Source organism: Notechis scutatus, chromosome 3 (genome assembly GCF_049901735.1).
Source record: "Notechis scutatus isolate UNSWTSFEM ecotype Mainland chromosome 3, rNotScu1.2, whole genome shotgun sequence".
Classification (NCBI taxonomy): domain Eukaryota; kingdom Metazoa; phylum Chordata; class Lepidosauria; order Squamata; family Elapidae; genus Notechis; species Notechis scutatus.
In genome coordinates, this window is record NC_142011.1 from 80,614,241 (window position 1) to 80,640,263 (window position 26,023).

At 39.1% G+C, this 26,023-nt stretch overlaps 2 protein-coding genes across 2 annotated transcripts in view; both read left to right on the forward strand.

The window, feature by feature from the left end:
- Positions 1-602: 602 nt before the first annotated feature.
- Positions 603-26,023, forward strand: part of HS2ST1 (heparan sulfate 2-O-sulfotransferase 1) — a 100,588-nt gene continuing 75,167 nt past the window's right edge. Inside the window, exon 1 of the mRNA XM_026674140.2 lies at positions 603-1,119. Coding sequence (XP_026529925.1) covers positions 996-1,119 — 124 coding nt within the window. The 5' untranslated portion in view covers positions 603-995. The remainder of the gene's footprint in view (positions 1,120-26,023) is intronic.
- On the forward strand, positions 19,538-21,316 carry LOC148131252 (uncharacterized). The gene has a single exon (XM_087958984.1). The coding sequence runs from the start codon at positions 19,538-19,540 to the stop codon at positions 21,314-21,316; it is 1,779 nt and encodes a 592-aa protein (XP_087815110.1).

The following is a 26,023-nucleotide window of genomic DNA, read 5'->3' on the forward strand; positions in this document are numbered from 1 at the left end:
TCGATGAGGCCCCTATACCGACAGGATGTCTTACGTACTGCCCGCTTGGAGCAAAGAAAATATCTATACAGTTCTTCCATTCACATTAAACTGACCAGCGTAGGAAAAAAATCGAGGAGGGAAAGAACATATCGGAATTTGCAAGAAACAATTTACGTGTCTTGAAAGATCGCTTGTTCCCTTTTCTTTCTTTTTTTTTTCAGGCACTTTTTTGGACGTTTCGGAATAGATGTCCCTATGGCCTCAATCGAACGGTTCCTAGAGATTGACAAGACGATTGACCAATGGCCTAGCGGAACATTAGCATTCGCCTTTACCGCCGCATCCAATACCCAAAAGGGAAAGTCGCTAGGCCTACCGGACAACGTTGTCCAATCAATAAGTAAAAGCGGGTAAGGAGGGGTGCCGGTTCAGTTCCTTTTTAGTTACGCGAGGAAGCCTCGATAGGCGGGCGGATGAGAGGCATAAGCCAACCGATGAAAGACAAGGGGAGTAGAAGCCAATGGACCTTAGGTTTTGGGGCGGGACCTGTATTCTGGCTGGTCGATGAGGAAGGCGAGGTAAGCGAAAGGGGCGTGAGTAGGGCCGGGCGTTCGGTTGCTGAGCAGCGCACGCAAATTGGTGGCTGGGGTGGCCGGGCGCGTGCATGGGACCGTCCGCGGAGCCGGGCCGGCGGACTGAGCCGCTGTCGGAGGCGGTTGGTGGTCGGATGGGCGTGTGCCGTCGCGAGGTTTCGTCGCGAGGAATGTGAGAAGCCCAGTTTTTTTTTTTCTTCCTCCTTCCCCACGAGCTCTCGCCGGCGCCGGGCTTTCCCTCGCTCGTCTGCGGCCGCCGTTTTTGTCTCCCGCAGAGGCTGTTATCCGACCACCACCACCCGGCCTCCCCTGTCGGCGCCCCGCGTGATGTCGTGATCTCCGGGCGGACGTTGTGAGACCAGGGAGGCGGCGGCGCTCAGGTGGCGGCGGCGGCTGCTGCTGTTGCCGCTGCAGCCGCCGATGGGGCTGCTCCGGATTATGTTGCCGCCTAAGTTGCAGCTCTTGGCGGTGATGGCGTTCGGGGTGTCCGTCCTTTTCCTGGAGAATCAGATTCAGAAACTGGAGGAATCCCGCGGGAAGCTCGGTAAGTCCTCTGGACGGCCTCGGCCGTGGGAAAGTAGTGGTGGCTTAAGGGGGGCCGTATGGAAGGCGGCAGATGGTGCCGTCTGAAAGTCGCGGGTGTGTGGTTGTGTATGTGTGTGTGTCGGGGGGGTGGCATGCGATGGTCTGAAGTGAGTCGGGGTTGGGGAAAAAGACCCCTTTCATTTTATCGCAGGACTACCAAGACGGCAAGGATGGGGGTCACGGGAGGGTGGGAAGGGAGGAGGATCTGGAGAAGCTTTGGAGACCGATTGGGAAAGAGGTCGAAAGCCCTCGGGCTACTGTCACGTCTCTGTAAATGAGATAATTCGGTTATTTTATATGTGTGTGTGTGTGTGATTTATATATATATATATATATATATATATATATATATATATATATATATTATATATATATATATATATATATATATATATATGACACATGTGTGTGTGTGTGTGTGTGTGTGTGTGTGTGTGTGTGTGTATGTATGTATTGTGTATGTGACATTTATATATGTATATATATATGTATATGTATATGATATATATGTATGTGTGTGTGTGTATATATATATATATATATATATATATACATTTTCATTAAGTTTATGTGTACATATATATATATATATATATATATATATATATATATATATATATGACATACATACAGATATGATACTATGTATGTATGTATGTATATGTACACACACACATATATACACATACACATTGTGTATGTGTCATTTATATATGTATATATATATATATATGACATACATACACACAGATATGATACTATGCATGTATCTATGTATGTATATGTACACACACACACACACATATATACACATATACATACATACATAAAATCCGGCCCCGGGTTTTAATCTATTACATAGATCCTCTCAGGGTATGAATCCCAAACAAATAAAAAGGTGAACAATATATGTTTAGCTAATGAGAAAGTTTTCTTAAGGTCTGGTTCTACAGAACTAGATAAGGATAGGTCTGAAGTTTTCTCCAATCTCCAAATGAAATATTTGAAATGCTCTTTTTCTGTTTAGAGTTCAAACTGTGAAATAGAGAAATGTGAGGGAAGAGAGGGAAACAAACACACTTAATGAACAGGGTATATATTGATTATGAAATATTAGCATGTGATTCATGTATTTCATAACTGATGTTTCTATTGCCACTCAGTTATTGTGTAATTAGGGAGAACATTAGCTCAGAGACTTAAACTTCAATTTGTATAATAATTGTATTCTTTAAAGTTTAGCTACGCTTTGTTGACATACTTTGTTGAATTGCTTTGCTATGTATGGTAGTAAATGATTATAAACTTGAGCAGACTTTTTTCTGTATATAAGATGCTGTATAGTAATGAAGGATTTCAGGGTCTTATCTTTTTATGCTAAACATTACTTTTTAAAATATAGGTTACCCAAAAGCCATGATTGATTATCACACAATAAATTCAGGCCAATTAGGATGTGCGCTTGATAAACATATACTGTAATGCACTTTAAGGTTCTTAAGCATCTTTGTATAAAATCAATTTATTCTAAAACTTATTCTATTAAAAAGCTAAAATTTAAATTCTTATCTCTTGATAGGGTAGGAATTAGAAAAGGGTTGTGTGTTTTCTCTTTCCAGTATGTGCCATACAAAACCAATAAAAATGATGGCAGTTAGGTGTAATGGTTAAGGCACCAGCCTAGAAACCTGGAGACTGTGGATTCTATTCCTGCCTTAGCCATGAAAGTCAGCTGTGAGTTTGGGTCAGTCACTCACAGAGAAGTGAGTAGGAGGAAGAATATTAGATATGTTTGAGTTATTTATGAAAATAATAGAAGTGACAAACATAAAACATTCCATCTACCAGTATCACTTCATTATATTCATACATTCTAATTGTGGGGAAAGAACTTTGGTTTTCATACTTCTTATCTTAAAATGGGAAAAAATCCTCATGCTTACCCTAAACTTGAGATCCTGATTTTGTAGTAATACTGTAAAAAATAAAAAGAAAAGCAATTTGTATTATTTATCTTCTGGAACATTAATACAGGCCATTTAATACTGCTCATAATGTCTAGAAGCAACTCCACTAATTAGAAAAAAGTAAAATTTATTTCAAGTGGAATATGACTCCTGGTGACTTTTTTGACATTTCTGTCATTTTCTTGGCAACAGTATGCCTATAGCTTGCAGTTGCTGTCATCAGTGCTTGCTTTCACCTTCCCAATCTAGCCCAGAGCCTTGGGATTCTCTGATACTTTTTCACTCAGAAGTAAACCTGTGTACTAGAACATATCTTATAACCATACTTAAATTCCGTGTATGCGTGTGCATGTGCGTGCACATATGTCAAAATAATCTAGCTAAGATCTTTCATTTTTAAGTGTGAAAAGTGAAAATGTGATTATTTCCTGATCTAATATGTTTGTATAGGTGTCTTGTTATGCAGCATTTCACATTTTAATATTATGCAACTCAATTGCATCTTTTGCACAGAACTGTATATACAGAAGGGAATGAGTTCTGAAATTAATGGACTTTTGTTTGATGTGATTTAGGCAAATGCAGGATTACATTTTGATAGGGCAATCCTATTCATGTTTATGTAAATGGAGCACTGAGCTCAAAGGAATTCCCCTTATGTAAGCCTGTGTAGGGCTGTAGTCTTAAATGCTTTTTAGAAAGGGGCTTCAAGTCTTGGCTAGAAATATTAAATGTTGGTAGAATAGTAACTTGTAATCTGAGAATTAAGCCTACATGTAACTCTGGATAATTGGAAAGAGTCATCGGAATGGATATGTACTGGGTGAGTGGCTCTGTATGTGTGGTAAATAACATTTCCTAGATGGTAGCACTGTATATTGGACTATGTAAGACTACAATGAAGCCCAAAAATGCATATTAAATATAAAAGTAATGCATCTTGGATCTATATTCCATTGGAGCACTGTCTAGTTAGTAAAACATTTATGTTTATGTAAGAGGCCAGTTTCCTTCTATCCTTTTCTCCTCTTTCCAGGTTTCTCTGCCCCCTGAAAATCTGTTCCACAGGATTTAGGGATGTTCTATAACAGCTTAAGGAATAGCACAGACATTTCAGAGGGAAATTGATGAAAATAGTTTTTTATTGGTTGGAATGTTTGGTTGGCACTTTGCTTATGGAATATTCTGATAGGAACAAACTTGAATCCACTGCTTTCAAGCTATAGTTCTTGATCTGCAAAGTCAGAGATTTTCCCATCTTTGCTGGTAGGCTGGTACCCACTCACACAGATCAATATTTACATTTTGATTCCCACCACCCACTGGAGCACAAAATGGGAGTCATCGGAATTGTTCATCACCAAGCTGAAGGCCTGCAAAGATGGGAAAGAAAAAGAAGGTAAACACATCAAGGAAGCCCTCGGAACATGTGGCTATCCCATGTGGGCCTTCATAAAATCTCAAAAAAGATCCTACAGGAGCTCATCTGTAACAGAACAATGTCGAGAACAATGAACGAAGCAATGTTGTCATTCCATATGTTGCAGGCATATCGGAAAATCTCAGGAGGATCTTCAGCCAATATAACAAACGTGCACACTTTAAACCAGTGGTCACCAACCAGTGGGCCAGGGACTACTGGTGGTCTGTGAGAAAATTTTGGTGATCCGCAGAGAAATGTCACCCCCAAAGCAATTAATGCAGGCTGCGCGGGAACACAAGGCTGCGCCGCTCACATGGCCTTGTGTCGCTTGCATTGGGAACACAAGGCTTGTATCGCTTGCATTGCGCACAACACGGGGTAGTGAGGGGAGGGGGAAAGGGCGGAGGAGGGGAACTTGCCCCACTTGCCTTGTCTGGCCACTGGGCTGCTTCTTTCTGCTTCTTCTGCTTTTGGCTGCACTCAAGGAAAGCAGCCAAAGTCTTTCTTTCCCCCAAACTCCTCCAGAAATGAGTCTTTGGGACCCTGCAAGCCCTCCTGCTCCAAGAGGCTGTGCCAGCAAAGACTAATTTCTGTCAGAGTTTGGGGGAGAGAAAGAAAGACACAGCTTTTTTTGTCCTCTACCACTTAGCCCTTTTGACAAAAAGTCCATCTTTTTGTGGTGTTCATTCCACTAGTGGAAGCATGTATGTGTGATCATAACCTATTGATCTATCTTGGTTTGGGATACTTTTTAAAATATTTTTTGACATATAATGAGGATTCTTACCTGGTAAATAATTTGTCATTTTTAATTCCTAGGTTTAATGATTAATTATAGTATTGGTTGATGAGTAATGAAGAATTTTTGATCAATAATTGATAAAAAATTGGAGTTCATTATACTAAGATGTTATTACCATTTTACTATTTTCAACAAGTAATTTCAGATTATATTAATCCGTTTCTGAAAAATAGCTTCCTTGAATATCAATATGATTGTAGTACAGTATGATAGCAATTTCTTCTGTTTAATAATTTTGAGAATTATTAATAGCATTATAAGATGTAGCAATATATATGATCATACTTTTTTTCAGATAGTTAAAAATGGAAATTCATTTGAGATTTGAGTGAACACTATAATATATGATTTTATCTTTGACAGCATAAGGTTTTGGAAACAATTGGTGACCTAACAGCAGTTTTAGATACACTCTGATTTAATAGCAATCTATAATAATGACATGCCAGCAATTTTTTACTTCTAAATTTAACCGAATCACTCAAAGTGCATTGAATTGTGAATTAATTGGCATGTAGCAAAAATGAAATTCCTACATTGTGTAACAAATGGAAACGATAGTCCTTCTTAATACATGTACTGTAATTTAGTCTAACAAATCCACCTATGTCAGTGAAAATGAAATTGCTTTACATGCTGTGAGTAGTTTTTTCTTAACATTCCTAATTTAGTCTTATTAGAAAGCACTCTATAAAGAACCATTTTTTTACATTTACCCAGTTGCACATATATTTTTGGTAATGATAATTCTAGGAAATGACAATTGGAGGAGTGTGCACATTATATTACTTAATATACTTTAAGAATTTTAAGAATTTAGGCAAAAGTTGGAAATAACTTTCAGTTCTATATTTATTTACAATATGGGGTTGTGTTATAATTTTCTCTTAATTGTTTTTCTAATGCAAGTTACGCTTTGGTTACATTTTATATTCCCTTTGTCTTGGCAATTGAAAGTTAGTTAATCTTTAAAAAATGGGTACTAGGTATGTTTTTATGTTGCTTCTATTATCTAACTGAGCATTTCCAGCCACAATATGTAATACATAGCATTACAATAACTATCAAGTAAACACTGTGTGAAGTATATTAAGTAATAAATCTGTCCAGTATTCAAGAGCCATCCCTAGATTGTATAGCAGCTCTTCCTGGTACAACCCTGCTCGCAACTAAAATTGATTTTAACTTAGAGGCAGTCAGTTTCTGAATCCTCAGCTGCCTCTGTCTTAACCTGTTTTTCTCCCTTTAGATCCTTATAGCCTTTTAAATAGACATCAAAAAGATGAAGAAAGAATAACGTCTATGTTATTGTTACATGGAAGGCCTGCCTGAAAGTTATAATGGTAGATTGTCCACAGATTACAGCAGGCAAGCACTCCTGAGAACAGGTAGCATGGCAGAGAATGCACACTTGAGAATAACTTGTCAGGTCACATACAGTAGGACTTCCTCTGGCTATCTTACAAAGTGCCTTCCTTGTTACAGACCTAGGCAGTGTACTAGGTATTCTTCTCCCAAGTTGTTAAGAATTGTAGATATCATACACTAGGAACACCCCTCAGTAGATAATTGACTGAGCTGTTGTTTCGACAGTGGTATATAATGTATACATTGTGAAGATACAGTTTATGATTTGCCTTAGTTAACTAACCATAACGTATTATGTACTGCTGTTTCTGCTGAAGAGGAACAACATAATTGATATTTAGAAGTGTTCTAGACACACTAGTATGCTATGTATTTAACTGTCTTTATCGTTGCAGTACATCCATGGCTTAAAAATTGGCTACTTATCGGTGGCTTAGGTGATAACCCAATCTGAAGATTTGATTTGGAGATGCTTCATATATTATAGTTAGAACCTTCATTACAGTAAACATGTGACATTTGTATTTATTTTAATGTGTATCTCTAAGACATGTTGATGTGTACTTAATTTATAAAGCAGTCATTAGCTTAACATTTTAATTGCTGGATAGAAAGTTTTTAGTCACCAGAGAATCTAGGAAGCTCTCTGTTGAAACTGCTTAAAGAAATATTTAGAGGTCTTTAGGAATTTTGCATTCATAATTGGTTTTCTGTATGTAGCTTCCACTCTGTGAAGTTTGAGTGGTGATAAATTGTAGAAAGTTTGATAGTAATATTCAAAGATTAGATGGGATAATATAAAATGTATGCCAGGTTCCCAGTTCCTCCATTCCAATCAATTTAGGAGGCTTGTCATGTTGATAGTAGTTGTTTTAATTGAAGAACAAATGCAGCTAATTATGAAAAATGATGGGGAGATTCCATACTGTGGGAGTGAGTTTTTTTCCAGTTAAAAAAAAGTTGGAATTTTAAAAAGCTATTGTTTCATAGCAAATTGCAATGGAAATAATACAAATTGTTTTCTGTTGAAATATGGAAATTACAGGTAGTTCCTGCTGTCTTGTTTTAGCTTGTCAGATAGGTATTTTCTTACAACTTCATCAACAAAATTTAGACGTTTGTGTGGTGTTCCTGATCTTAATACTTTAAATCTTGGTTATTAATGCAGAAATTCACACAGTATGGATTGTAATCCCTAGAGAATCATAAGCATATTGGGGAGGTGCGGGGGAAGCATTGCAGAATGCCTTTTAAATGTTGTCTCAGACTTGATAGCCAAGCTTGCATTTTTGAGTAATACTTGGGAGAGGTGCAAGGTTTACATTAACTCCTTTATACTACTGTATTCCTTACATTATTTATGTTTTATATACTCTGTGTGTGTATGTATGTATATATATATATATATGTGTATATGTGTGTGTGTGTGTGTGTGTGTGTGTGTATGTATATATATATTCTTTTACAGATGCCAAGTAGATACTGGAAAAATTGGATAAATCATACATTTTATTTTTATTCACCTTTAAAATTTGTAAAATGCAAGTCTGTGGTAAGTTTTTTTTTTCACAGTAGTTTAAAAACAAAACAAAAGTGATGCTTTCTAAATAATAAAATAGTGGGTTGGATTGCTGCTGAACCAAGTGCCAGCCCACTTTGTACTATTTTTGTGAGTAAGCTACTGACTTGATATGATCCACAGTGTAAAAAGTGTACAGTATTTCTTTTGACCTTTTAAATTGTTGGGCTGTTTTAGATGGTGATTCACAACTGGTATTTGAATTAGTTACAGTAGTTGTGGCTTGTACAAATAGAAAAGTTGAGAAACATTAGTGATAATAAAACAGTATTTTCCAGTTAACTGCAAATTTAAAAATTAAATATGTAATCTAGAGTTCAACCAATGGTCCTAGATAAGTATTGTGAATTAATATGGAACAAATGTATATACACAATCATGTAATGAGTGTCATATACAGTATTCACAGTTCAAATGCCTACATTGAAAGCATTGGAAGTTTTACATAATTATAGAATAAATACAAAAAGTTAATCATATATGTGAACCTCTCTTGTTTCCATATTTTCTCTCTCTCTCTCTCTCTCTCTCTCTCTCTCCTCCCCTCCCCTCCCTCCCCTCTCTCTGAAATGTACTTAAATTGCTTCTCTTTCTTCCACCAGAAATTCGAAAAAAATATGATAGATTCAGTTAGGGCTGGGTAACTTTTCGGTTTGTTGACATAACTTAGCATCCTCACCAGCTGGTAGATCATATGGAACATTTTAGTGGTATAATGAAAATGTTCATTTCATCTGGGGGTGTAAATGTAGAAGCAGTTTTCTTCATTAAAGCTGTACACTGCATTCAGGACGCAAAACTGTTCCTAAATCAAATTAAAATCACATTGCTCCAAGTAGGCCATTTTGTCACTAGCTTTCAAGTATGGAAACCTCAAGATTTTGAAGGAACTGCAACTGCAATGCAGGAAGTCATATATACTACCTACATTGTCTGGCTCAGCCATGACATTCAAGAGAGGGCAGGCTATTTTCTTTGTATATATTCAATGTATAAAAATACAGAACTGGCAAAGAAACTGCGCGTATGCTTAGTTTGTCGTTACTGTGTAAAACAGATTATTTGATAACAACCATTCAAACAAACTGCAAAACTGAGGAAATAAACAAGGAGCAGGATCATATCATTGTGTTTGATCTTCTTTCAAATAAACCAAATCAACAAATGAAATGTTATGAATAAATTACTGTAATGTTGCCTTGATGATATTTGGGGGGTTATTATGCTCAATTAATTTAAGAGGTGATCCATTATGTTCTATTAGTTGCAAATACTGGTAAGTGCCTTGCTATTTTTCAATGCATTACAGACATTCCAGATTTGGTCCTTGTGTAGGCAATTGGTATTACTCCCATTTGTTGCTGAAGTAGTTTCTAGTAGCATAGCCGATATGGCCAGTAGAAAGTGATCCAGGAAGTTGTAGTTCAGCAACATTGGGAGTGTTCCGTGTTCTACCTCTGCATTATTACCCATTCAATAAATCCATATTTGCAGATGAAGAGACATGCAGATAATAATAGAAAAAATTAAGATGACAAAGCTTTAGTGTGGAATGTTAAGTCTGGAAGTATTATAGTTTATTCCAAAGCTAGACATTCCCGAAAGAAATGATTTTTTTCCCCTATTAAGGTCTGAAAACTGGAGTTTGTTTTCTTTTTTCTGCTTTTCAGATTTTTTTTCATATTTGGTAATGTTTTTATTAAATAGTTAATCAGAGTGTAAGGGTGTAAAATATCTTTTCTAAAATAGTTTAGAATTGAACTTTTATAAGGTTGTAAGGTCAGCAAGATCGTGTTGATATAGCAGATATCTACAGAGACTCATAAATATGTAAAAATGGATTATGTTTTGATTTTTTTATTGAATTGTTCACTAACATAAACAGTTCTAAATTTATGCTATTAAACTGTTGTCACTTATTTTCTAATATTTGTCTGTTGTGTATATGCTATCCAGTACATTATTTAATAGGCATAATTTAATTGGTTTTGTTATATCAGTAGATAACTGTAACTTAGCTTATTTGGATGCAGTTTGCATTGCTTCATCCACCAAAAGCTAAAAAACATTTTATCAGCCATTCCTGAAAATTGGAAAGGTAACAACATTGCTTAAATTATTTAAAATATTACTATATTCTGCTTCCTCCAGAGAGTCTTTGTTATTGATTTTGTTTTGTCTGTAGACCTGAATGATTATGTTTTCATATACTAATATTCCTTCTTTAAAGATGGGCTACATTGATCTGAAACAATACAATGGAAGCTTGTCATATTTTAAATTTGTACCTCTTATAACAATAGTCTTCTTAAGTGGGAATGCATTTTGTATGCCTTTTCTGTCTCTTGGAAAGTCTAGCCATTTTTTTTTCTTTTCACGGATCATTTATAATTGCTGGAGGTCTTGGCAAACTGTTCAGTTTGTAGACCAAAAGATTTATTAAAGTGCCTACCCCAGTAATTCTTTTTTTCTGTACCAGTTTTGTCATAAAAGCCAATGTAATATGCCAGTTCCTTATTAAATTGTTGGCTAATTTGGCCCTGGTCAAAATAGCCTGAGTCTTTGTCCCAGCAGATCTATATCAGATGCCATAGCAAAATACAGATTATTCCATATCTTTTTATACATGAATGGAGTTTATATTCCATAATTTGAGACTCTGATTTGCACCAATAAACTACTCTGTATTTGTATACCAAATGGAAAAAGTAAATCCTAATTAATTATAGCTAATATTCCTGGATACCCACAATGGAGAAGCTAGAGAGAATTTTGTAGGATTGCATTTTTCTTTAAATTTCTTCTGCAACTGGCGCTTTGGACCACTTTCACATACCAGATGCTACCTTCAAGAGCAGAATTGTATAGTCTTCTTTTGTCTTCTGTAGTCATGTGTCAAAACTGGATAACAATTGGATAAAAAAAGTGGTACAGTATGATTTTGATCAACTTAATTATTACCACTTTAAAGTGATAGCACTTAATATAATTAATGTAATTACATTGCCAGGATTGACTAGCATAAAAGAATGAAATATGCTCCCTATTGCTATTTATTTATATATCCCATATTTATTTTTTTTACAAATAAGGCAGTAAACATATCCAAAACACCTTCCTCCTCCCGTTCCCCCCCCCAAACAACAATCCTGTGAGGTGAGTTGGGCTGAGAGAGTGACTGGCCCATGGTCAGCCAGCTGGCTTTCAGGGCCAAGTTGGAACTTGAACTCAGTGTCCAGCTTTCTAGCCTGGTGCTTTAATTATCAGATCAAATGGGCTGTCAACTGCTTGTGTCTGTATATTTGCATGTATAAAAATTATGTACAAATAGTAACACAGTAGTCACAAGGATTTTGCACCAGTGTACAGGTAGTCTTTGACTTACGACAGTCATTTAGCCTGGAATTATGGTTGTAAGTCATGCCAGTCAATAAGTGGGCTACCACGTGACCCAATTTTACGACCTTTTTGCAACAATCATTAAGTGAATCACACTGGTCATTAAGGGAACTTGGCAATTGTTAAGTGAATCTATTGTCCTCAGTTAGTGTCGGTTGGGTGTTTTTTTTTGTTTTTTGTTTTGCTGGAAATCGGAACTAAACATCACTTTCTTGCAGAAAACTTTGAAAATTGAGTGACTATGGGCTGCTGCAAATGGTTGTAAATCTGGGCCAGTTGCTGAGCACCCAAAATGTGATCACATGATTCTGGGGGAAGGGCAGCTGTTGAAACAATAAATCTGAGTTGTGAGTAGCCCTTGGGAAGTTCTGTAATCTTGAACAATTGCTAAGCGACCAGTCATAAGTCAAGGACTACCTGTATGCAAGTAAATAGGGGTGTGTTAGGGTCTGTTTGGGTATTTCTTATTAGATGCAGATTTTGAGTGAGAATGAATTTTAAAAGGTAAACATTACCAGTGTGTAATTTTCAGTAAAGATTACAATTACATCCAGAAATCAAACTCCAATTTGCTATGCAAATACATTTGATATGCTGTTTTTCCAGATGGCATTTAAAATTACATAAACTAATTAGGGATGATGGAACATTAAGGAAAAGAAATCAATTCACTGTTTTTTGAAAATTAGTTCAGTATGCTATTTTTGTAAAGTTAGAACCAGCTTGCAGTTTATGAGTAACTTCCAAACATCGTCAGATCATAGTTTGCTGTAATGCATTTACTTTCATTTATTTAGTAAGTGACAAATTTAAAAATAAAAAATGTCTTTTTTTGATACAAGAGGACTCAATGTGAAATGTAGTATATCATATTTTTGAGAAAGCAGGGCATATCAAAATCCATATATACACTTTATGTTGAAGTATAAACCAGATATACTGAAACAAAAATAGTTCAAATTATTAGTATTTCAGTGGACACAATTTATGAGAAACTAGATATATCTATCTATCAAACAACTTCCAAACCTTTTAAATAAAGAGTGTCTTTAATACAGCTTCTAAACAAGTTTTAAAAATATTTTAAATGTTTATTAATCCATTCTATGATTAAGAATTTAACACCTATACATGGTGAATTCAAAACAGAAATGTTAAATTAATAAGCAGTATCTCCCAACTTGGTGTCTTTTGTATCCAAAACATCCACAGGGGGTATTTTTATTTTATTTATTGCATTTATCTCCTAAACTTTTCTTTCACATTTCTGCTTAAGATGTCTTCTCAAGAGTGGGAATATAGTAGAATGAATATTCGATATGTTTCCCTTTGGGTTTAGCTTTATGAGAGATTTCTGTAGATGAAGTATTGTGTACCAGCAAAACTACTGGAAGCTGAGTTTCTAATCCTTGCTTGGTGATGCTCCTTGTTGGTCCTTGATCAAGCTAGTTTCTTAGTAACCTATATATTTGAGAATAAAACAAGCATACTTACATCCTAAAAAAAGGACAGCAGGTACATGGCAAATCCCTTTTTCCTGCAATTCTCATCCATTCATTGGGTTCTGGAAGATCCATTCCTCCACTCTAGATGAAGATTTTCGGGAACAGTTCTAACAAAAAACACATCCTTGTCTTACTAGTGAAAGTCTTTAGTGGAGTTGAATTTTTTTTGTGAACTAAAGGAGTCCTTTTTTAAAAGAATCAGACTCTTAGCTCAGTGCAATAGAATTAAAATAGCAATCATGCAGCATTGACAAGCAGTACTATTTATTTGTTTGTATTCCACCTTTATTATTTTTATAAATGGTGTGTAAACATGTTTTGTTTCTATGTGTCTATTGATGGCTGATTTGTCTGCTAAATTTCAAGGATTCCCTAGTGTTTTTGGATTTGGCTTGGTCTAGGATGATCGAGATGCTCATTTTCCCAGTTGAAACTGGTTAAGTCTGTCAACCACAGTTTCAGCCAGACTCAACTGCAGTTTAGCTGGAACATCATTCTGTGCTTCGTTTGCTAGATAATGCATAGGATATTGTTTAAGAGGAAATACGGGTACTTCTCACTTAACCATAAGTGGAACTGGCAGGTCCATTGCTAAGTGGCATGGTTGTCACATGACCACAATGGACTCATCATGTCACTTTTTCTTGTTGTTAAGCAAATCACCCTAGTTGTAAACTGACACATAATCATGTGACCACGATTTATGATTTCTCTGCTGGCTTCTCCATTGAGTCTGCTTGTTGAAAGTTGGCTATGCAGAGTGCAAAGGGAGCTCGTATGATCATGGAGACATGGCAATGGTCACGAGAGGACCAGTTATAAAGTAACTTTTTCAGCACTATCAAATAGTCACTATATAGGGCAGTTGTTAAGCAAGGACTATCTTTAAAGGGATTAATTCTCAGGGTATCTTCTATGGCAAGGGGAAGTTACCTTAAGAAAAATGTATTATTCTTCCAAAATTAGTTCTTTTCTTACTAGGTTTTAATGGAACCCTTACCTCTGATATGCCTCTCTGTTGCCTGCTACCGAGAGTTGTAAATGATGAAGTTTTAGAGCAAGTAAAAGGCATATCTACCTTGATAAAAGTGTTTTAGTTTTTGTGTAACTCTCCATGGTCCTTTAGTAATTTTTTTCCTGACCCTCCATTCAATCCACATTTTATTAATGTGTTGCAGCAGGAAGGGATTAGAAAGCAAATGGTGCTTTTTTATTATTTTTGCAATCCACCTCAGTTAAGCAAGATAGATTTATCAAACTTGAGCTGTTATAGCAGGGGTTATTGGGTGAAACTCTTCTTGGTTGTATATAAGATTGAAATAAATTGGGAAGAATGAGTTCAGATTAATTTGTACAATAGATATTATACAATAATAGAACATGTTGATTGCTTATAGATTTAAATAATTTTTTTAGTAGTAACATATTTAACTATATTGAAATCATGCCTATTGCATATGGTTTGAAATACATTTCACCTGGCTTGGCATGAAAAGGTCCATGATTTTACTTTGTGGGGGAAAAGGGAAATAATTTCACTGAAATGGATAAAATCAAACAAAATGTGCAGCCCCATATGATTGTGGGATATTTTTTTTTAACAAAGAATGCAATAAAATGATTACATGAAGTCTGCATTTATATGCATAATATTAAAAGAGGAGACAGTTCTACCTAAGGATTTTCCTTCTGATTTGTTTCCATCTATCAAGATTGGCTTAATCTTTAGATTTTTAGAACTTTAAATATTTAAAGAAATAATTCATAGCGAGATACTATTTAATTTTTTTGTCAGATAAGATAACAAAATGTCAGAGATAACATTAAAGTAGAATAAGACTATTTAAAAGCAATCACTAGTACTATTTATGTGATATTGTACAAATAGCTAGAGAGCCATTATCACACAAAGCAAACTGATAATACTGTTAGCTTTTAATGCAGGAGTTTTTGGTTCTCTGTAGTACCTTAGCCACCTAAAATGAAAAATGAAATTGTATGTTTACTGTCAGTTGTGATAGTATTTGGTGAATATGTCCACTGCCAACTTAGCACTGAAAGGTTTCTTTGCCCATTCCTTATCCTCTTATTGCTTCTATCATTTTGATTCTGTGTATCTCTCCTAGTAAATCGCTTTTTAGCAGCCGGAAGCCCCTGATTATCCCACCCTCCTTCTTCCCCTGTAGTAAGCAGATTAAACAACAAAGCTTCTGTTGTGTTTTTGAAAAAAAGTTGCCTATTGTAAGTTTGCAAGTTTCCAGATTGTAAGTTTCCATTTTATATGCATTGGTTAGCCTTCCCAACTAAATGTCTTCTCTTGATGAGTAGGATACTAAGACCTACTTCCAATGTTCGTCCTAGTTATCCTATGCTATTGAAAAAAGAATTGCTTCCAATTCAGTACATGGATTCCCTGACTGATAATGCAAACTAAAAGATTGAAAACCTCATTCATTCTGAACAAAGGGCAGACTCTCCCCTTCTCCAGTCTCAGAATTTTTGGCTGTAGTAGTGATTGGCTCAGAGCTCTGTCAGAGTATGGCTATTTCTTGGGTACAAACAAAGCAGCAGCTCCCAATTACTTACTTGCTATACCTAGTTAAGACCCAGTTCTACTGCCTCAAGGATATGCTTGAATTAATGGGTGGAGAGTAAGGCCTAGGTGTCAGGTCCTAAACTGATAAAGATTAAGGAGAAACATTTTAGGTTTTCCAGAAGCTTCCCTGATATCAGGAAAGAGACCTGGATAATATGAATCTGTTAGAAAGAAAATCTAAACATGTCAGAGAGATATTGCCATGGAGATAGTAGTTCTAAATTGAAAATAATTTAGTTGCTGAAATGTCCCATCCCATTCATCTTAATAAATCTTGCTGAAGACAACTTTGTGAAATCATGTTTGTGTCTGTAAATCAATATTTATTTTAGAAGGCTTAGCCTATTTTGTACATTTATAGAATGTTATTTGCAGCAAAACATGTTTTGTCTTGACTCTATCCATTACCTAACAGTAGATTTATGAAGACATTTCCAGGATAGTATTGTCAGATCCTAAGATCTCAATTTTTTTTACTTTCTCTCAGCTCCAAAGATTAACTATTGAAAAGCATATTATTGATGTGCATTGTTCATGGGAGTCAGCTGAAGGGCTGATCTGGAGAGGAAGCCTTGGGTACAACAGAGGGTATATTAGTGTAACAACAGTTATACTGAATGAAGCAGAGATATCCCCATCCTGATGAAATCCATTCAGTGTCCAGCTTCTTCATCAAAATAGGGCAATCTTCTTCCATGCAGAGGAGCAGGAATTTCAGCAGTTGTCTCTAAGAATGCAAATGCCACATTGATAATGCAGTCTTAGGAATTATAGTTTATAGGTGCTCTATAGGAAATAGATGCTTTAATTTGGCTTGCCAGCGTATTTTGCTCCATGTCTTCTTACAGAGCTAATAGTTTTAAGACAAATATGTAAAAGGGTACAAGTTTTCCAACTCTTGAAACTAGATAACCAGTGAATTTTATCCTTTTTAAATTTTGCAGTCAGGGATTTTTGTTGCTGTTATGACTGTTTAGTCCACTTGAGCTTTCTAAATGCTGGTAGAAGGCAAAACATAGCAAATCAAGTAAAGAAATAAATTCATTGCTAGTGCCACAAAGTACCTTTGAGGCAGATTTGTGGGGAAACAGTTCTCTTTACAGGAACTACTATAACAATCGAAGATCAGGGACATTCATTCTAAATTTGGAAAGATTAAGATAGAAGAAATGTGCTGAACTACTTTCCAGCCTTAATGCAGTTTGCAGTGTCAGTTCATAAATAGTGAAAGCAGAAAAAAATAGCTGGAGAATGGGAATGTATACTGGAAGGTTGTGAAAGCCTTTGTCTGATGGACAAATTGACCTTCAGTGTTTTGGATGTTTGTTTCCCTAATTACTGTAGCAAACAGTCAAAACACTGAAGCTCATACTTTATCCTCCCCTAATTACTGTAGTTGAGAACCAGCTTGGTTTCATGGCTAAAGGCACCAGGCTAAAAACCAAAGGATATTGACCTCTAGTTTAGGAATTAGCAGAAAGCCAACTGGGTAACTTTGTGCCAGTCACTTTCAGCCTTTGGCAAATCACTTTTGAAAATGTTGCCAAGAAAAGGGCAGTGACTTGTCCAGGCAGCTGCCAGGAATCAAGGCTGACTCAAAGTCTCTTTCTCCCCCCCTCCAACACACACACACACACACACACACACACACACACAATTTGAAAGTTTGCATTAGTGTTCTCATCTGCCAAAGAATTGTGCCAACAATTATGTCACCAATTATAAATGCATGATTAGCAAACCTTCCTCTGTTCTTCCATCAGATGATGGTAATATAAAGAGCCAGCATAGTGTGCTGGCAAAGACTAGGATTCAGGAACCTTTCTGGATAATTTTGAATCTCTTAGCCAGTCTACCTGCCAGGATGCGAAGGAAAATTGCAAGACAGCACTGTATACACTACCTTGAGCCTTTGAGAAGGAAGCATGCAGTATACATCTAACTATAAAAACAAGTTTTATCCTAGTACTTGGTCATTTGTGTGCATTCTCATTTGATCACTGGAATTAAAAATTGTGAAAATATAATTTTTAATAGATTTTTTTATCTTTCTGGAAAATCTTGCTCTGAAGGGGCTTGGCAAAATATATGTCAGGCATTAACAAGAATAGGATGCTATTTGCAAAGGGGATCTTAAACATTTTTGTGAATGCCTATGTGTTTCTTCCTAATTCCTAATAATTCTACTGATTGTTAAGGAAATATTATTTGAGTATACAATAGATTTTGGACCTTTTTCAGCCTTCATGGCTGGAGTGTATATGCATTGTAGGCACAACATAAATAGTCTGTTAAAAATGTATGGTTATATTTTTCAAATTTGTATTAAGGAATATTATAAAAATGCTGTCCCACAGTCATATCATTCATACTGAATTCATTTTTGCAAGAATGTTAGAGCTATATTTTAACAGAAATTTAGAGCACCTAAAATAAAAAAATATATAATTTCTTTTATCTTCAAACCAGATCCTGGATTCACTGGGAGAGAAGCTCAAAAGATTTATACATGGAAGATGGGCTATATCTGCTTTATTTCCTGTATGTCAAAAAGTACTTACAGAAAGCATGACATACTCTACTTGGTAATCATAGGGGAAACCTTGCTTTTCAATGCCAGGAAGGGGAGGGAATTGTTTTTTTTTCTTTTCCCTTTCGGGATGATGATGGAAAAAGAATGTATGAAATTGTAAACAGGACAGACAAAAATATAAATATAATGACTAGAAAGATATAGAAATTTAGAAAAAGATATGTAATTGAATTAGAAAGGAATGAGATAATTATAAATAAGGTTGAGGAAAGTAAGGGAAAGGAAAAGTTATTGAGAAATTGATAAAATAGTGACAAGATATAAAATTGAATACAAAGATGAATATGTAACAGATTATGACTTTATGGAGATGTGATAACCTGGAATCATGTTGCTCTCAAAAAAGATATTTTATTTGTATTATGTTTTGTGAAAACCCAAATAAAACTTTTACCAAAAAAGTACTTTCAGAAAGCTTAATATTATGAGTGTGTGTGTGTGCACGCACGCATGCACACACACATACACATGCAGTTGTGCGTGTATGCCTTCTCCATTGTGGTAGAGATAGCATTCAGGATTGGGTGATGAGACTCTGCCTGTGATTGGACTGAGTCTGTCAAAACTTTGATGACACTCCCTCTGCTGCTAGGGACCTCCCCAGAAATTGACTCAGTCAGCTTGTTGGACAACGTGTTAATTTCTTCTCCTAGCAAATTTAACAAATCCTTTCAAATTGATTTGGAAAAATAGGAATAAAAACACCAATCCTGAATTCTATTGCAAGCCGGAATCGGTTTACCACTTTGACAGCTGTCAAACTGCAGCATGGGCGGGGCTCTGCCCAGGTCATTGGACTTTGGATCGTCTGAGGGTTGATCTACAAGGTACTAAGGTTCTGGAGTTTGAATACCATCCTCACCTCCTTCCCGCACTTTGGCTTGGGAGGCTCCCAGTGGTTTCGGCCGTTTGAGACACCGAGGTTAACCGCGGTAGCCTTTAAAGGGGCAGAAGACCTGCAGCGAAGAGCACAGGTAGTGAGAGTAGGTTTAGGAAAGTGAAAGGCTGCAGCGTGCTTGGGGTGACTCCAGAGTAAGATTGTTGGAGTCAGAGATGGCAGAATCACAAAAGACTAGCCGCGATGTCAGGAGAGGGGAGGGGGACGACAGCCATCACACACTCTAAGCCCAGCAGCCCCAGAACAGATGGCTTCATTTTACAGCCCCAAGCCAAAGGACAAGGCTGCAGGAACCCGAAAGGGCTCCAAGGCAGCAGAGAGGGACGAGCGCCGCAGGGACAAGGTGCTGGATAAAGTGTGGGCTCGAGGGAAAGAGCAAAATGATAAGGAAATGGCGCCCTGCATAATTTCCTGCCCAAATGAGGAACGGCGGCCGTTATCGAGAGGAGAGAGGCAACTGCAAACTGACAGGGCTGCAGTAGCAGCAGCGGCCATAGGGGGAACTGAAGAGCAGGAATCTATTGAGGCTTCTGAGATCAGAAATTTCTTCTCTGTCTGCCCAACAACAGAGCAACTGACAGTTACTGATCAAAGGCACAGAATGGCTCCAGAAGCAACCTTTACTCCCATGTCATCTGGGATCAAACCAGTTAGGGCACAGGAACCTGGGTTCCAGGTTAATATGCAGGCTGTGTTAAATGAGGCAGTGAGACAAGGAGTGTCAGCTGTCTTGAGACCGACCAGAGGTTCTCCCTCAGAGGTTTCTGCTTCCTCATCCAGATGCAGTAGGAGAAACAGGTCTGATCTTTCCCTGCATACAGAATCAGGTGCGTATATTCCTGCTGTAAGCTCCCACTCCATCACATCTGACAGTGGCCAACTGATGGACAGAAACTATTCCGATGATGAGGGCCTCAATGAGGCTGACCAAGGCTCTATCCCTGGCTTGTTCCAACCTGCCATCTTTAGATCTCTCCTCTTTAAGGCCAAAAAGGCCACAGGGCGAGGCTTAGTCCCTGAACCGCAGGAGCCTTCAGACCCCTCTGAAGACCCCAATGATTCATTGTTTTCTGAGAAAACAGTCACAGCAGATGTCATCCCTGCGCCAAAGATGTTCATCACAGTCATCCAAAGACAGTGGTCGTCCCTCGGGTCCGGTCCAAGCCCTTCCTCCCTAGACAAGAAATTGTTTAATGTAGGAGGCAATCTTTCCAAGGCCCTGGAAGTGCCCGATGTTGATGCCCCAGTTGCGGACCTGCAAGCCAACACAGACATCCCTGGGGAGCCTGAGGACTCACTGAAGGCTGAGGGCAAGAAGGCTGAGCAAACATTGCAAAGAACGCACCTGTCAGCAACATGGGCAGTGAAAGCTTCCACAGCCGCATCTTTCTTCAACAGGGCCTCTCTCATCTGGCTCCAGGAACTACAGGAGAGAAATCCACTGGACGATGTCAGATCACACCTGCATGTGAACAAACTATTGGCAGCAGTAGAATTTTCAGCTGATGTCACACTGAGTGCTGCCAGATTTGCGTCCAGGGCAATAGGGGGAACAGTGACCTCTCGTCGCTTGCTCTGGCTAAAGCAATGGCAGGCTGATATGAGGCACAAATGGAGGTTGGCCATGGCCCCATTAAAAGGGGACAAATTGTTTGGAGAGGCTCTGGACCAGGTCCTAGTGGACTCCAAGGACAAAGGGAAGGTTTTGCCATCCAAGTCCAGAAAAAGTGATTATAGACCAACTCCCTATGCCAAACGCTCCTATTATAGGACCCCTGAAACAGGAGGGGGATTCCCCAGAGGTCTTTCGCCCCCAGGCAGGAACAAAGCCAGGACAGGACAGGTAGAAATCATCCTTTTAACAATAAACGGCCCTTTCAAGGGGCTGGGGATCGTCCCTTCCGATGCCCCAGATAAAATGGAGACAAACCCTCCCATTGGAGGACGTCTGGCCTTGTTTGCCAGGTGTTGGAAGGAAGTAACCACTGACACCTGGGTCCTGGAGACAGTCCGCTCCGGACTATAGAATTCCTCTCTATGCCCCGAGGTTTTTCATTCGTTGTCCTATCTCTAGGAATACAGAGAGAAGGAAGCTTATGGAAACAGCTATTCAGCACCTGCTGGAGATTCAGGCTATTCAGCTGGTGCCTGAGGGTCAAGAAGGCATGGGATTCTACTCCATATTGTTTGTAATCCCAAAAGCCTCGGGGTGGGGGTGGGGGTGGGGGTGGGGGTGGGGGTGGAGGGCAATTCTGGATTTGAAGCGCCTTAACCACCGGGTGAAATAGAGGCGGTTCAAGATGCATTTACTCCAGTCCATCCTGGAGGGAATTAGGGAGGGGGACTTCCTTAACTCCATTGATTTAATGGAGGCCTATCTCCATGTCCTTATTATCCCTGCTCATCGACAATTCCTCAGGTTCTGCTACAGTGGTAGTCACTACCAATACAGGGCCTTGCCCTTTGGACTTTCCTCAGCCCCCAGGTCATTCACTAAGCTGTTGGCAGCCCTGGCAGCCCACCTTAGGGCTATACCAGTTAGGGTCCAGTGTTATCTCAATGACATACTGGTCCAGTCATCTTCCCCATCTAGAGCTGTAGAGGATTTAGAGATCACCATTCAGGTGCTTGAGGAGCATGGCTTCTCTGTCAACGAGGCCAAAAGCCACTTGACTCCCACCAATACCTTACTCCATCTGGGAGCTGTTATAGATATTAATTCCTGCAAGGTGTCCTTATCCCAAGAACATCAGGAGAGTATCAGGGAGTTAATTGGATAAGTGAAATCTAAACCTAGGGTATCCCTGGCTACGCTTTCTAAGCTCCTGGGGAAAATGATATCATGCATTAATATAGTGCCCTGGGCTAGAACTGCATGCCAGGTCACTCCAATGGTTCCTTCTACCTTATCAGAAGACAGGTAGGAGTTGTTCCCTCTTACAGGTCAGATTAACTCCATTGGTCCTTAAGTCTTTAAGATGGTGGTCATCTGAGGCGCTTTCCATGGGACTCCTATTCAAGGAATCGAACAGGTTAGTGCTGACCACAGATGCCAGTCTTCATGGCTGGGGTGCCTACATTCAATCCAGGGTGCTCCAAGGACAATGGTCCCAGGCAGATTTGGAACATAATATTAATTGGTTAGAGCTTCGAGCAGTCCATTTGGCTCTGAGACAATTAGAGGACGTGGTCTCAGGTAAGGACATCCTAATTTTGACTGACAATGTGTCAATCAAGGCATACATTAACCGCCAAGGTGGGATTCATTCAGGGCCTCTGATGCTGGAGGCAGAGCAGCTTGGTTTATGGGCAGAGAGACACCAGGTGTTGCTCAGAGCTGAGCACATTGCAGGCGTGGCCAGTGTTGAGGCGGACTGGCTTAGCAGAGCCACCATTGACCATGCAGAGTGGCGTTTGCATCCTGATTTGTTTCAGGAGCTGTTGGAGCACTTTGGATGCCCAGCAGTGGATCTCTTTGCTTCCCAGAACAACACGCAACTCCCGAGATTCTTCCAGGTTTGCGGTTCCGGGAGCGGAGGGAACGAACGCCTTATGCAGCCCTTGGCCACGGGAGCTCCTGTATGCCTTTCCTCCTCTGCCCCTGATCCCAAGGGTCATCCAGAAACTGTTGGTGGAAAGAGCAGAGCTTATTCTTGTAGCCCTTCATTGGCCCAGGAGGCCATGGTTTGCAGACTTAGTAAACCTTTCCACTTCCAGACCTTGGAGGATACTGGAGGACAGAGTGTCGCTCAGCCAGGGGCCAATCTTGCATCCAGAGCCCCAGTGGCTTCACTTGGCCATCTGGAGATTGAGCGGGGATCTCTGATCCGGGACAATTATTCCTCCAGAGTAATAAGAACTATGCAGGCCTCCAGGAGACCCTCCACCAACCGCATCTACGATGCAACCTGGAAAGCTTTCAGCGCATGGTGTTGTAAGTATGACATTGTCCCTACTGGGGCCTCGATTGCCCATGTACTGGACTTCCTCCAAGAGGGCCTGGACAAAGGACTTCCACCTAATACTCCGCGGAGGCAGTTTGCAGCCTTGTCCTCTGTTCTATCCTTGGGGTGAGTGGAACCTTTGTCTAGACATCCCACGGTCCGCAGGTTTCTGAAGGGGGTTACAAACCTGAGGCCTCCAGTGGTTCATCGATATCCAACTTGGGACCTCTCTAAAGTACTGCAGTCACTGACTGAGGCCCCATTTGAACCACTGAGGTCAATTCCCTTGCAGTTTTTGTCTTGTAAGGTAGCCTTTCTGATAGTGATCACCTCTGCCAGAAGGATTTCGGACCTGGCAACCTTGCCTGTCAGGAAAGACTTTTGTGTGTTTCACACCAATTGAGTGGTGGTAGGACTAGACCCCTTCGTTCATGCCAAAGGTGAACTCGTGGTTCCACAGATCCCAAGAACTAATTTTACCTGACTTTTGTCCGTATCCTGTGCACGCGTTAGAAAGATGATGGCATACTCTGGACGTTTGGAGGGCGTTGAGGATTTACATCAAGAGGACATTGTCCTTCAGGAGGTCTGAATCCCTCTTTGTTTCCTTTCAACCTTCCACCATGGGCTACAAGGTAACTCCAACGACTGTGGGGAGATGGATAAGACTTTACATATCCAAGGCCTACCAAACGCAGGGACTTGCAGTTCCTCCAAGGATAACAGCGCACTCAACAAGAAGTGCGGCAACATCGATGGCGTGGGCCAGCCAGGCTTCTCTGGAGGAGGTTTGCAGCGCGGCTACCTGGGCATCTCCTTCTCTGTTCATCAGGCACTATAAGCTGGACTCATTTGCTTCTGCTGAGGCAGCTTTTGGACGGAGGGTTCTGCAAAAGGTCCATTCTGTATAAGGGACTTGGACTGCACTAGGCTCACCTGTAGGACAGCTGGCTTTAGTATGTCCCAATCCTGAATGCTATCTCCACCACAATGGAGAAGGGTCATTGGTCCTAACCTGATACGACCTTTCTCTTTGTGTGGAGATAGCATTCAGTCCCACCCTTTCGTGGTGCGTTCCAAATGTAATGATGTGTATTATACTTATAGGAGAACATGTCAGTCTGTCACTATTCCTTCGCCAATTTCTGGGGAGGTCCCTAGCAGCAGAGGGAGTGTCATCAAAGTTTTGACAGACTCAGTCCAATCACTGATCACCCAATCCTGAATGCTGTCTCCACACAAAGAGAAAGGTTAGGACCAACGACCCTTTCCATAAGCTTTAACAACCCTTATCATTTTATTCATTATCTTTTGCTATTTGCCTAATTCTCAAAGCTTCAGCAAAACAACATGGCATGCCATCTCTTAGGTGGCCTTAATTTTACTTTTGGGCTGCTCTAGAATATCCTAAGGCACATGATATCTCAATCCCTGGCTTATACAGTAAATGCATTATTTTGCACAGTTCAGCAAATACTGTATGGGGCAAAGTGAAATCTTTTTTGAACTATAGCTGCTGAGCAAGCAACTTCTTTGTTTTCTTTGTATATCTGGGTCACTTTAATGTGATTGTAATCCAATATAAAATCCATATGGAGAAGAACATAATATTTTACAAAGTATTTGATTAATATATGTAATTTGTTACCAGCAGTTACGGTAATTGCAGCTGGTTTGAATGATTTGAAAGGAGATTAGACACATTCATGGAAGATCAGGTTATCATTAGCTACTAATATTGATGACCATTTACTACCTCTTACATCATAGAGTAGTATATTAAATATAAATTATTGAGATTCAACAGTGAAAGAGAAACAGTTACTTTCCAGTTCATGTTGGTGAGTTTATTGAATGCTTCTAATCACATGCTAGAGGCAAAGAATGCTGAACTAAATGGGCCTGTGGTCTGACTTAGTAGTTCTTTGTACATTCTAATCTTATTTTAATGAATGTCCTCAATTTATGACAGCAGTTGAGACTGGGACTTCCAGCAGTTAACTCAGTGAATCATCATGTGGCTGTACCCAATTTTATAATTTGAACAATGCGAAAGTTTTATTTTATGTATAGTAGATTTACTCAACCTGTCTCTTACAATATTTATCTAAAATGTTTTTTTCTCACCTAATAATTACCTTTGATACAGGGAAGGGGTGTGTGTCTCCTTATATTTACAGAAAAGAGTGGTACTGCTATTTTTAAAGAGTGATTCCTCCTTATTGTTGGTGAAGACTGGAAAAATAAGTATGGACTCCATGGAAAGGATTACATGAATTAAGTGATGCCATAAACATCTTTATCCTAGTGCCTGAAAGCGATGAGAATCTGGATGGACGACGCCAGGCTTTAGCTGAACTCTGGCCAGATTGATTGACTCTTTTGGAGTCTACTGATTTCAGAAGTATATCATCTTTGGTACTGAATGGGGTGGGACTACCCCAGAAGGTGTACAATCTCCCAGAGCCTCATTTCCTGCTTGAAGAGCAAACGATGACTGTAGCCAGAAGGGCCTTTGGACAACTTCATATGGTGCACCAGTTGTGTTCGTTTTTGCATCGGCAGGCGCCGATCGTGGTCACGTGGAACTGCCCTTGAAGAGTATCTGCAAGCTTCAGCTGGTGCAGAATACAGCGGTGCAAATTGTGTTCTCCTAAAACAGATCATGTTACCCCTTTGCAAGTTGTGCTGGTTGCCAGTTTGTTTCTCCAATTCAAGGGGTTGCCTTTAAGCTTTAAAACCATTCATGGCATGGGACCAGGTTATCAGAGAGACCGCCTCTTTCCAAT

Coding starts and splice junctions, on each gene's coding strand:
- LOC148131252 (XM_087958984.1), top strand. CDS start 19,538: ATGGCTTCATTTTACAGCCCCAAGCCAAAGGACAAGGCTGCAGGAACC.